Source organism: Larus michahellis, chromosome 4 (genome assembly GCF_964199755.1).
Source record: "Larus michahellis chromosome 4, bLarMic1.1, whole genome shotgun sequence".
Taxonomy (NCBI): domain Eukaryota; kingdom Metazoa; phylum Chordata; class Aves; order Charadriiformes; family Laridae; genus Larus; species Larus michahellis.
This window is the reverse complement of record NC_133899.1, coordinates 83,434,398-83,447,427: the sequence shown is the minus strand read 5'-3', so window position 1 is coordinate 83,447,427 and position 13,030 is coordinate 83,434,398. Positions and strand designations below refer to the sequence as shown.

The 13,030-nt window shown below is 41.8% G+C and overlaps 1 protein-coding gene across 6 annotated transcripts in view; it reads right to left on the bottom strand.

The window, feature by feature from the left end:
• Positions 1–13,030, bottom strand: part of TEAD1 (TEA domain transcription factor 1) — a 163,361-nt gene that overhangs the window by 101,968 nt on the left and 48,363 nt on the right. For all 6 annotated transcript variants that reach the window (XM_074586087.1, XM_074586090.1, XM_074586093.1 and 3 more), the window contains exon 3: positions 5,422–5,675. In XM_074586087.1, coding sequence (XP_074442188.1) covers positions 5,422–5,569 — 148 coding nt within the window. In that variant the 5' untranslated portion in view covers positions 5,570–5,675. The remainder of the gene's footprint in view (positions 1–5,421; positions 5,676–13,030) is intronic.

The window sequence follows — 13,030 nt, the reverse complement described above, 5'->3', positions numbered from 1 at the left end:
TCATACAGTCCCACTTAGATTCTTCTTTGAGGATGGCAGCTTATGGGAGAGGGGAAAAAACCAAACATTCTCTGTCTCGAGAAGACTCTGCCACTTTATCCCAAACCATTGACAATTTGCTCTTGAAAGCCCAAATAGAAAGATTAAAGCCTGTTCCCCCACATTCCAGAAATCCTCGACAAGAAGCCCGATACCCTTCACTTCTAATGACAGCAGTGCCTACTGCGCAGCTCACAAAAGCAGCTTGCCCCTTGCAAGCACAGCATGCTGATGTTGCAAGGATATCCCTGGATTGCAAAAATGTTTATAGGCACCTTTGTTCATAATCTGAGTAATTTGAGTAGTAACTTTTGAAACAGACACCGTATCTTTGAACCTTCGTTTTCTTCAGGTTGAACTGATTGCTCAGCACAGGCTTGCAGCCTGCCTTCATGCATGCACTGTGCCATGATGTCATACAGTGAGCAATCACAGCATTGCGAGAATGTTTCCAGACAGATTTGTTTACAATCTAAGAAACCCGAATAGTAGCTTTCAGAATAGGAGTCCTATCTCCAGTGCATTTTGTGTATGTTGCTGTGAGACCAAAAAGAAAAAATAAAAAAATAAATACAAGAGTGTATCTTTGTACAATGATTGCAATAACAGATGAATAAACATGCAACTTGATACTTCACATCTGGTATTTCATCACTCCAAATACCTTATTCGCATTCAAATATATTTAATACTGTGGAAACTTTATAAGGTAGTGATGTCTTTATAGAGGCAGTAACTTGCATGGAACTTTTAAAATTAAAAGCAACAGTAAAAATAATTTGTAACATGTTACTGTATTCTTCATAAAGCTAGTTACCTTGCAGTTTCCTAACAGAAACCCAGAAAGACACCTAATAATAGCAGTTAGCTACAGAACCACGCAAGCCTACAGAATAGGATTTCTTCTGCCGATGTACTAGTTCGAAGTTCAATTTTAATATTCAATTTATATAAGGTGCTTTGGAAACGAAGACTATTATTACTCATCGTGCAAAAATTCTATCATCTGAGCAGAATTTTTTATGAAAGTCTCATTTTTCATTTACTGTCATGGTAATGAAGGCCAAGAGATTTTATGCATGACCTAATAAACATATACAACGGTTTTGAAAGGCTGCTATGCACCTTCTCACGTTAATTAGTACTCATTCTTCTCTGTAAAACAACTAAACACGCTACAAAACTTCCTTTTAAAACAATCATTAATACACTCTTAAGTAGTTTTCTTGCAGAGATGAATACCTCAAATGCAAGTCACAATGACTAATTTCATTCGTAACTCAAAAGCTGTTTACAGATCTCAAAAATTAAGATCAAACTATTTTCTTGTCTTAAAGGCAAAAGCCACCTTCGCTACCCTGAAGCTAAGTTAGCAATGCTGATAGTAACATGTCTGCAGGCATTATTACACTTGCTAGCAACTTACGCTACTTTGGCATTGTCCCTGGAGTTGCACTAGTTATGTCTCGCTATAGCTAAATTTCAAGAAAAAAAAAAAAAAAAAAGATGAAAACATGCACACGGGGCCAAATCCATTCCCGTGGTAACTCCAGTGACTTCAGTGTTACACCAGGGATAAAAGTAGGGCTGCATTTCACAGCAGCTTTCATTCTTGTAATCTTTTCCAAAACACTCTCCCAGGAGCAAAGACAAGCACAGGCAAATATCCTGCCAATAAGTGAGTTCACAGGAATTGCTACGAGTAACTAAACTGTCAGCAGTAAAAGAACAACAACTGGAACAAAGTACAAATACAGGACAGCCAATGCCCTCTAACGGGCTAGAGTTTTACTATGTGCTGGATAAACAAGGACACAGAAATTCATCAGAATTGAGCTCTGAGAGGGGAGACAAATTATAGGGTGTCCCACTTTGTATTAGTGGATGATATTTGTGTTTTATCAATACTCCTTTTGAAGCAGTACAGGTGAAAAAAATTCTTACCAATACTTTGCAAGACAAATGAAAATGGGCCTCAGAGTCAACTCTTTCCTCCATGGGCTACGCTCAACTGCTTCTACAAAGAGTGTGAGCATCAGTTTACAGATGTGTTCCTCTATCCTCCTTCAAGCTTTCATATTTAATCCCTCCTCACCTTTGTTTTTATTTTATTTACTACTAGTCAATACTGTACTAGGAGCAAAACCAGAACTGTAAGACCATCACAGCCACACAAGCAGAGGCACACAGGAAGGGGGAAAAGAAGTGATGGATAATGCTTTCCTGCACCTTATCACTGGTCCCTTGGCCTTACAGCGCACTCTCTTTCTCTCAAGAATTTACAGACTATGGTTCCTGGAATTTGCCCGTCTGAATCAAAACAAGTGTCTTTGCTTCTTACTCAATCATTTCCCATAAATTTAAAAACAAGAGTTTCATTAAGTTTTTGTTTTGTTTTCTGAGGGTTTCTTCAAGGAGCCATAACCCTGAACTGGTGGCAGGGTCAGCGGCAGCCTGAAATGCTCCTGGTCTCACACAGGTCACAACTTCGTCCTTACAGCCCAAGGATGCCCCAGGGCCAACAAAACCACCACATCCCCTTCCCCTCCCCAGCCACGGGGCCCTGCAACCCTTTTCTGTGGGGGTAGGACTGAAAGTCTCTTGTTCTCATCCTCCTCTGGTGCTGTAAGCTACTTTTTTGGGAAGGCAAGGGGAGAGGGAAAGGCCCTCCCCTTCCCTTCCCTCCTTCATGCATGATCACAGCTGTAGAGGAACAGCTGAAGCGGTTCAGGCTGCCCGGAGAGGTCACAGATGTCCCTCAGTACCGCTGGGGCTGCTGCGGCCAATGGGGCTGCTGCTGCCCAGGTGGCACCGCGGGCAGGAGTCCCTTGGCCACCCACCCCGCATGCCCCCCAGATTCCAAGCCCCCCAGCCCTTCTCGAGCGATCCTCCAGGTCCCCCCGAGCCAACCGCCCAGGAGCCTGTACACAGCCCTCCTAGAAATGCCACTTTTAAGGACAATTTTAGACCACCACAAAGAACAGTGAAGAAATTCTGGCTTCTGCTTACATTAATGTCACAAAGCTCTCATTAAATCAAAGGCAGAGACTTAAAATATTTCTTCAAGCAAAATCTCTGCTCTTCTCAAAGTCTCTCTCCAAAGATAAAAAACTACAATTGCTTAACTTAATCCACACGGAGTGATCATTATATTTGCCTCTGTAAAGATCATATTTGTTCTAGTGCCTATATCTAAAGGTAATTTCAGTTAGAAAATGAAATGGTGCTCTCTTGACCTTTTGTCTTACATGGTTCATGAATTACTGACACATTACAATATCCCCCAACACTATGGAAGCTTAGAGATATTGCAGTGTCTCTCTTGTAAGTGAAATAAACTTGGTATGCCACTAAAAGGCATTAAATTATTTTCATTATGCCACACAGAATCTAAAACACTTACACTGTTTTGATTTCAAAATCCTTGGAGAACAATTATGCTCTCAGGGCCATAAGACTCTATTAGAAAGTCCTCAGAAACCTAGCATGGTTTCAATAAATCCTCAAACACTACAAAGCAGTTACTCAGCTTGAAGAATGAAAACATGAGTTCATCCACTGCAAAGGCAGGATGTAAATTCTGCTCCTACAGTACCCTGCACTTCCTAAAACATTTTTTTCTTCCCAAACAGGGCAACGCTTTAAGTCAAGTTTTCAGCATCAAACAAGCATACCTCCTTCTTTGATTGAAAATAAACAGTATTTGATTTAGGGTGAGCATAAATATATGAGATGTGCTTACATGCGTACGGTATTAGGGTATTACTAGCTAGCAATATTAATCGGCAATCAGACATGCATAAATGGCTTTATATGTATATAATTTAACAAATGTTAACATTCAGGATTAGAGAACCATTAAATTAAATCAGTGATTGTCAAAATGAATGGATAAATATGTTAATTTCTTTAATTTATACAACGGCACAAAGAATGCCTCAAAACACCAAAAATCAGACTTCAGGGGTGATTACTGTGGTTGTAGGGATCCTGATTTAAAAAAATGCAGCCACCCTTATTTTGGCTGATGAGGCTGTTCAAATCTAAGTAGAGCTTTTGAGCATAAATACACAATAAGCTTGTTTGTACATACATGCTTATGTCCTCCTAGAAAGAGCACAACCTTCTAATTAAGCAAATCATCTCCCCTTTCCAAAGGAAAATAACTCCACCGAAATACAATCAAAATAGGCAGAAAGGGGCGAGAAGGAGCAGACAAGAGAAATTATATTCCCCTGCGCAGGGAGAGAAGGGGGGGGGGGAAGAGAGAGAGAAAAAAGCAAACACCCAGGCAGGAAACCGGGGCCCGGCAACTTTCTGCCAAGGGCAGCTGAGATGCTTCATCCCAACTCTCTTTTTCCAGACGCGACGTTTCGCGTGGCCGCCAGGGTCACATGGCAGCTGCGAAGGGAGGCGGGGGGGGACGGGGGGAGCGGGTCCTGCCCGCCCTGACCCCCCCGCCCCGCCGCCGCCAGCAGCAGCAGTGTCCCTGTTTCCATGACCTCAGGCGGGGGGGGCGCGGGGGGGCACAGCTGGTGGCAGCTGCAGCACCATCTGCTCGGGGCTGCGCCCCCGGGCCGGCCGCCACCCCCTCTGCCTCCGGACAGCCCGGCCAGGTAGGGGCAAGGTCGCCTCTAAGTGGCCCCCCCAGCCCCCAGGCACAGCGGCAGGAGGAGCCGGGGCGAGAAGTTTGCAAACTGGAAAAGAAAAAGCGAAGGGGAGAGAAGGAGCTCGGAGGAGCGGGAGGAAAGCTAAGGAGCCCCGGACAGTGCATGCAGATGTCAGTATGCCTCGGCAGAGTGGATATTTATGGAATGCTGTCAGCACGTCATCTGATTTATAGCAGTTTGCACGGAGGGAAAGGGAAAGAAAGAAAGAAAAAAAAAAAAAAGAAAAAGAAAGGCACAAAAGCACCCCTAACTTGCCTCTTTCATCGAGAGGCTTCTGAACGCAACAAGGACTTTATCACTTTGCAATTTAATATTGCACGTTCTGCCACATGATCATGCAGACTGTAGTTCCCGTTTCTCTTTCTGCACCATTTATTGAAATATAAAGAAAAATGCTTACTTTTTTTTTTATGTTCAAGGAGTGGCACATTTAAAAGCTTCTGTTAAACATTCCCATTCAGCCACAGCATAGCATTCGTTAAAGACACAATTCTGCATCAATATTGCTTCCCAGTGCCAGCGGGGGACGGACTGTTTCGGACAGTCCTGGGCAACGCATCAGCCCAGCTGAGCTCCCTCAGCTTCACAGATTTCTTCAAGATTTACTCCGTAAGTACCAAAATCAGAGCCAGGAATTTTGTGTAAAACCAAGCTGGGCTTTACAGTTCTCACTGGGACAATTATTTCCAAAGGCTAAATGTGTACCACTTACCATACATTTTGCCTTCATCTGATAAGATGATTTTCCTCCTCCCACATGGTGGATAGATAGCTAGAGCCTCCTGAAAGCTCTGTTCAATGTCAGGGCTCCAGACACCTTCTGCATCATTGTCAATAGGTTTATCTGCAGAATCACTCATTCTTTCAATATCTTCGGCAGGACTCTCGCTGCCGCTCCAGCTGCTGGGCTCAATGGTGATGGCTGGGGTCTCCAAGCCTAAGCCTGGAGTCTTAAAGGAAATAAACCTACAAAACAAACAAACAACCCCAAAAAGGCATTAAAGACATGGAACTTCAGGCAGACACTTCCTCTTCTTCTGATTCTAAGTTAACAGCAGCTGAACATTAATGGCAATAACACGAGCATGGGAAGCACCCAGGAAAAGTAAAAAATTAGTAACAATTCTACCCAAAATCAGCAGAGGTGGAGCGGTAAGGTTGTCAGATGGGAAACTCTTTACCACATTTTCTGTACATGAAGGCATAGAGCATCAGGTTATTTTTCACAGACGGGCAAAGTGGGTCTTAATACCAGGGAAAACTCAGCAGCACACGACACATTTCATCTGGCTGAAGACTGGCACCCTTAAAATAAGAAGCCAGGCCTTCAGGTGGGGGTAAATCAGCATACTTCCACTGGCTGGAAGGGAAGCACGCCAATTTATGCCACAGCGACCACCAGAGCCTAAAACCACTTAAACATAAAAACAAAAGCCAAAAAGTATTGTTCACATTCATCCGGATGTCAGTGGAGTAAATGGAATTACACTAGCGATGACACAGCTCAATGTGATTAACTGGAAAAGGCTGTAATTTCAGATTTTACCCAAATAAATAATACAATCAGAATCTGAGCTACATACGAACAGAAATCTTTAAAATTACAATACCAGAGAAAGGAATTACAAGAAAAGATATATATACTTTGCTTTTTTAAAAAAGTCTTTGTCACAGAACCATAGCAGAACAAAAATTACAAGCTTCAAGTTGCTGAATCAATTTAATAAGAAATAATTTAATATAGCTGCACCTGCTCACACCACCAGAGCTGCAGATCTGTCAGTGTTCCTTTTATATTTCTGAGAGAAATACAACTCTGCTATAAAGACTTGCTCCAGGCAAAAAAGCTGCTATACCAGACCAAATTCATCTCTGGTGTAATTCTTCGGGAAGTCAGTGAAACAACACCAGGAACAGATTTGGCTCAACATGTCTAGGCATAATGCAGTTTTATTTTGAAAAACGAAGAAGTTTGGTGACTCTAACTGATCTAAGTGGATGGGAGTGTTCAAACATGCATGCATGAGCTGCACAAGCACTTAAAAATCCAGTTAGTTGCCTAAACACTCCAAAAACCCTAAAGTATAACATTTTTATTCTGGTGGGGGAGATGAAAGCAGGCCCTTTCCACACGCGGAAGAGAGGGGCTTCCCCTTCTGCACACCTCCATCCTCACGCTGATACACCTCTCAGTGGGGTCGTAAAATAACAGGTGAAAAGTGGCAGGCAGGCACTCACCCCCCAGAGAAAGAGGGGAAGGCTGTGTGTCGGAGGCTGTGACAGCTCTGACGAAACACCTTGGGGCAGGAGAACTCCCTGAAAGGAGAAATATTTACAGCAGCCCTGACCCGAAGCAACCAATCAACCAATCACCAGAGATAACCAAAACCTGACAGTCCGGTCCCTGGGAGGCTACGGTGCCTTGCGAAAAAACAGAGCTGAAACTGGGGAAACGGCTCAGTCTCGATAACCAACGTTACCGGTCTGACGTCCAAAGTATGGGGTATTTCCACTTCTCCGGGCTCTAACAGGAGCTCGGAGGGATCGGTGCATGCAAAATGGACTCCCAGGAACTTTATTTTCCTTACTTCCACATCTGTTTCTACAAAGAGGCGTTTCTTAACTTTGCATTGGTTTGAACATTTCAGCACAGTTTATGAAAATGTTAGTGCCTACCCACCAGTAATCTCAAGGCTAATCAGTGTCTCGAACGCCTTTTAATAACTGATAATGAGGGAGCAGATGGATTCACAGGCAACCACACACAAATGATAAGTGAGTGGGAAGTCTGGCCAAATACACCATTTGCTGTCTGGGAAATCCAAAAATTTACAAAATGTTTAAAGTCTCATCACAAAAAGGAAGATGTAAACCTTTGTAAAATAGTGAAACACCATCTTTCATGATTCTCAGAAGGCTGAAGGGCTGATCCAACCCTTGCAAGATTTGAACCTTGTACGCAAGATTTGGCTAAAACATAAACACAGCAATACTAGGAAAAAACTGACAAAAACAATCACGTCCATTTAAGGCTTCAAATACAGGGGGAATTTTAGGTAAACGAGAGGTAATTGAATGTTGACTGGGATAATTAGGGAGGTTTCAGTTTTACTGCCACAGTGCAGGGAAAAATGGCTACTGGAGATTTTATTGGCCTCACATGATTTGAGACCACAGTTTAGCATTTCACCAGAAGACAGCATGGAGTGGGACTGTTTACTGGGTCAGTTCTTCAAAGGTGACTCAGAGAGGAAATCCTTCCCCCCCTCAATCCCAAGCGCGATGGCATGCAAAGCACAGCACAGCCATGGGCATCTTTTGCTCAGCACAACCACCCTCTGCTTACAAAATCTGCCACAGTCATAGCCTCAAGTCTTATTATCGTCCTATAAACCAGCCCTTGTTATTACATTATGCTGAAATAATAATTAAAACGCACACAAGGAAAACAGAGAGGCTCTAAAGTAATTAATGTTACTTGATATTCATGTTAGATCTTGCATTGTGTTTACTGGTGAATTTTCACTAATGTGCTATCTCCCTTCCCATTCCTTTTTACCTACTTGGATATCATCTTGAGGCATTAGTAGCTACTATTCCAGCCTCTAAAATGTAAGACAACCAAGTGTTTCTTCCATAACACCTGTACAATAGGGGTGGGGAGTAACCTGCTGGAAAAAAACCCTCTCATACTAAAGGTTGCTTTTAGTGATTTCCCTTTTGGTGAATGCTGACACTGCAGATCAAGCTACAGGACCAAGAAGCAAAAAACCTTGTATTACAACCACTAAATGGCTCCCTCTTATTTCAGGAAAATAATGAGCTACTCAGTTAATCACTTCCAGCTCAGCTCTACATATCAAAAGGCAATACCACCTCCTTCTTAGCTTGAATTCTAAGGACCCAACTGTGATGAAAAATTTCAGACCTGTTATGCTGGAGCTCAATGTGATTATCAAAAATAATACAAGCTGTCAATAGATGAGCTTTGTTGCATATTTCTAATGAGCTATCTCATGTGAAAAATGTGGATTTACAGTCCAATTTAAATTTATAAAAACCTAAAAGTAAAAATAAACAAAACCCAAGCCTTCTTTATATTAGCAAACCCCGAATCTTACACCACCAGCGTTCAATGGAGGAAGAGTTAATCTCCTGGAGGCAATTAACCCCACCCCAGCCCCCTCCCCAAAAGCAGAGCTTGCACACATGGCAGATCAGGTTGAAGAGTTCTGTGTTTGCTTTTTATCATGATAACTTTCAGAGAACCAATTTCATACTTGTACTTTCTGCTCACAAAATTAAAACGCCTCAACACTACTTGGAACACCAACCAAAAAAAACCCCCCCAAACCAGATTTTGGCTAACCTTTTTGTGCTTTCTAAGATTTCTTTAAGCACACTGCTGCAGTTTTAGGACATCTCTCTTCAGAGTTTCCCTTTTAACACCCGTCTCTCTCTATTACATATTTCAGGGCAGCTTCCCCTGTGCATAAAGCTCTTTTGAGTTGCAAACCTGAACGTATCTTTCTTGCAGTTGCTTTCTACACTCTCCAGTTAAGTGAATTCTAAGTATATTTGGTTCTCTCATGTAGTTATTAAGACACTTTTTCTATGCATGGCGGAGGTATGTTTGCCCCTCCAACGACACAATGTTACATTCGGCCATGGAGAAACTATTAGGGACAATACTGGATTTTATAAATACATTTTATAGCAAATCCATTCAACGCAGCTTCATGAGGTACAAGACACAACTTATTTTCGTTATGTTCACTTGGTAGAGTAACTTGAAAAGTTATTTTACAAACTCAGAGAAACAAGGATAGCTATTGTCAGAGCTGGTCAAGCCAATTAATTTAACTAAAACCAAATGATAGTCTGCAACATCTTATCAAGGGAATGATTTCTTTGCTTGCATAAAACACTCTCTTATGCCTTCAGTTTATGAGCAATGCAAACCTGGACTTGCCCAGAAAGTTGCTGCTCACAGACCAACAACTGAGATCAATAGCTCTTCACAGGAGTGTAGGGCAAGTGCAGATTTAAGGCCTTGATATGTTTCATATCCTTCAATACTTGCACAATGAACTAACATGGAAAAATTGTCTTTCAAGAGTCATCAGAGCTGAATCTAATTTTACAACATTCTGCAAAAGTTAAACCATTTTCCTCTGTTCAATTACCTTACTTTCTTGAACGTCAGCGTACAGGTGCCGAATGGTGCCTTCACTGAGGTATCACGTGTGTATATATACATAACCACTGGAAGAGGATTAGTATTCTGCAGGTAGTGGTGCAGGAACACGAGAAACACTAAAACCATGCCTTGATTCTGAGAGATGTCCGAGAAAAACAAATTATGTCCCCCTATTCTTCTAAACTGTGTCTTCTTGAAGATATTTGCAGATATTGCAGATATTTTTGAGATAATCTGCAACGGCACCTGCAAGAATTTGCAAGTGAGAAAGCACCAGTGTTTTTATCTACACTGACCTCCTGGCTATGAATGGCTGCAGAAGACTACCAAATAATTCTTACAACAGCCCAATATTTCTAAAACAGCTCTTTCAGAAAAATATTAATTCTTGAGGTAAAGATTTTGAGTGCTGAAGGGGTAAATTACACTTTTAAAAATACATTTTATTTTTAGTTTGTGAACAGCTTCTTCTTAGCTTCAGTCATATAAAAACAATGGGATCAGGAATCCAACAAGCTTTTTATAAACATCAAGACGATAATGAGCAGATTGAGTAAAAACCAACTAATTCTAAATTTGCAGATGGCAAATTTTCTCTCAAGGCTTGAAAAGGTAAAGGCCCATGGGATTGTCCTTCTGCTTTGTTCAACAGTGTAAATCCACAGCTGGAGCACTAAGGCTTCAGGAAAGAACTGCTGGAGAGAATCCAGAGGAAGAAAGTTATCAGATCTAGAAAACATGACCTACCAGGAAAGGAATTAGGTTTGTTTAAATTTAGAGAAGACTGATGTGCAAAGATAACCACTTTCAAATAAGGAAAAGGTAACAGCAAAGTAGAGAAGCAGCTCTTGGCCATTTCTACCAAGGATAGGACAAGAAGCAAAGAACTTAAGTTGCAGCAAGAAAAACGTAGGTTGGGCATTTGGAAGACCATTCTGACCCTACCAACAGTCACACACCAGAAGCAATCCGTCTGGGGTACTGGGGAACTGATGGGGGGAGAGGTGTTGTCAAGAACAGGTGACACAAGTGTTTCTCAGGAATGATGCAGCTATGCATAGTCCTGTTGGAGGTAGGGGAACAAACTAGATGATGCCATGAGGCTCAGCAGCCATGACACAATGTAAAACACCCCTACAGAGGGAAACCTGCAGTCGGAGCACATCCTTGACAAGGCATGGGAGAACCCAGATGCCCAAGAGACTTCATAGATATCCTAGTGACCAGACAGCTTGGTCGGCTGCACAGCAGAAATCCAGGGGAAACCAGGGTTCCTACCGCTGATGCTGGTAGAGCTACATGCTTCTTCACTGTGTGGTTTCCTCGCACAGCTGCTACAGTCTGCCACATGAACATCTCTGGCAAAAGCCATCTGTGAAGTAGCTCAAGACAGGCAGGCTGGGGAGGGAGGGCAAACCACGAGGCTGGGGAGAAGAGGGCTCCTTCTCCTGCTGGTGGCTGGTGCTCTCCGTGGGAGTTTTGGGAGATGAGGCTGCCTCACCCCCAGCCACTCCGTTCTCCTTCCAGGTATCTGTCGAACTGTCTGACACCCCGTATCACATTCGGATTTCTCAAGCTCTTTCTGCACCGATTGAAGTAAATATGGAATTGGTGGAAAGCTTGAATTTTACTAGGATTTTATGTTTTCCCCAATAGAAGGGCAGTTTAACTCCCCCGAACAATAAAAACAGTGTTGTTATTGCTATCAGTACAGAATTCTTCTGCAGGTCTCCATGACGGGTCGATTTACTCGTGAAGGAGGAAATCAGCAGGAGAGTCATGGCACCTCCAAGGGCATACAGAAAATGGCTTCTGACTGTCCCTAACAGAGCACCCTTAGAAACAATGCCAGATAGGAGCCTTCTCCCAGCTAAAAGCAGCAAATGGCATTGCTAAGTATTAAAAGGGGTGCTTTTGTTAAACTTGATTTTTTCCAATAAAAAACAAGCTAAAGTTTCTACTCTGCCAATATAAGTATCTTTGCAGTGTTTATGCAAATCAAATAATATGCTCAAGCCTTTTAAAACATTACTTTTTTATTTAAAAACAAATTCATACTCTGGATTTTGTAGTTGTGGTGTGTAAGCGTGTATAGATTTTTCTGATTCTTTGAGGTGTTCAAATGGCGTTACTTTCAGGAAAACACTACATATATATTCAAGCCATTTTATACATAATTTAGTTTTACAAGGAAAGGATATAACACAGTATGAAGAATAAAAATTTAAATCATTTACAGAGCACCCAATGGTAAAATCATTAGCTTAAAATGACTTTATATTGTATTTTTGTTACAAGGTCTACTTATCAGCAATTATTCCCTCTAAGAAGAAAGAGCACCAGGAGAGAGAAGCAGCCCATTTCTAGGATAAAGTATTCCTTTAAAACTCAGCCAGACTAATTCAGCCATTCACTTTTGCCATTGAAATGAAATAAAAAGAGTTTTTCTCTGACTGCATGAACACTTCAGGGAAAAATTCTGATGCTGTGCTTTTTTGGTGATCAAATAGTTGCACGTAATGATGCTTCCATGTACTTTCTATCATTCACACAAATTAGTTCTGTTCTCCTAGGATTAAAGTTACCATTTTCTCGCTTGGGATTCAACCTATTTACTAACTGCAACCTACCTACTTCAGATTTGTCTTTGGGGTCTGTGGAGGAATAACATGATCGGTTCATCTACAGCTACACAGCACCTGCAAAAAGCAGCATGGTGGTTTTTTCTGAAGCAAGCGCGTTATGCAGTGAATGAATTCAGGCATTAACTTTCTTCCCTTCAACTACTGCACTCCACGTAGGCATAAAAGTAGCAGGAAGACAGACAGTGCCATGCCAGTGTGTAAAATACCAAAATCATGTAACTTAACATCAGTAAAGTGATAGTTTCCTTCAAATATAACTGTACCCTGCTCATCTGAGAAGATTTACGTGTGTATTTTCACAGACTGTGAGGAAATTTACCGAACAAAGAATTACTTAGATCTGAAAGAGTAGGCAGCTATAGGCCTAAATGTGAAATTAGGATTATATGAACTGTTTCTAAAAAGAAACAATGCATTGAATTGCTCCTTTTTTGCTTATAGAAACAGATTACTCAGCAAAGAGTGGGCTGATGTTA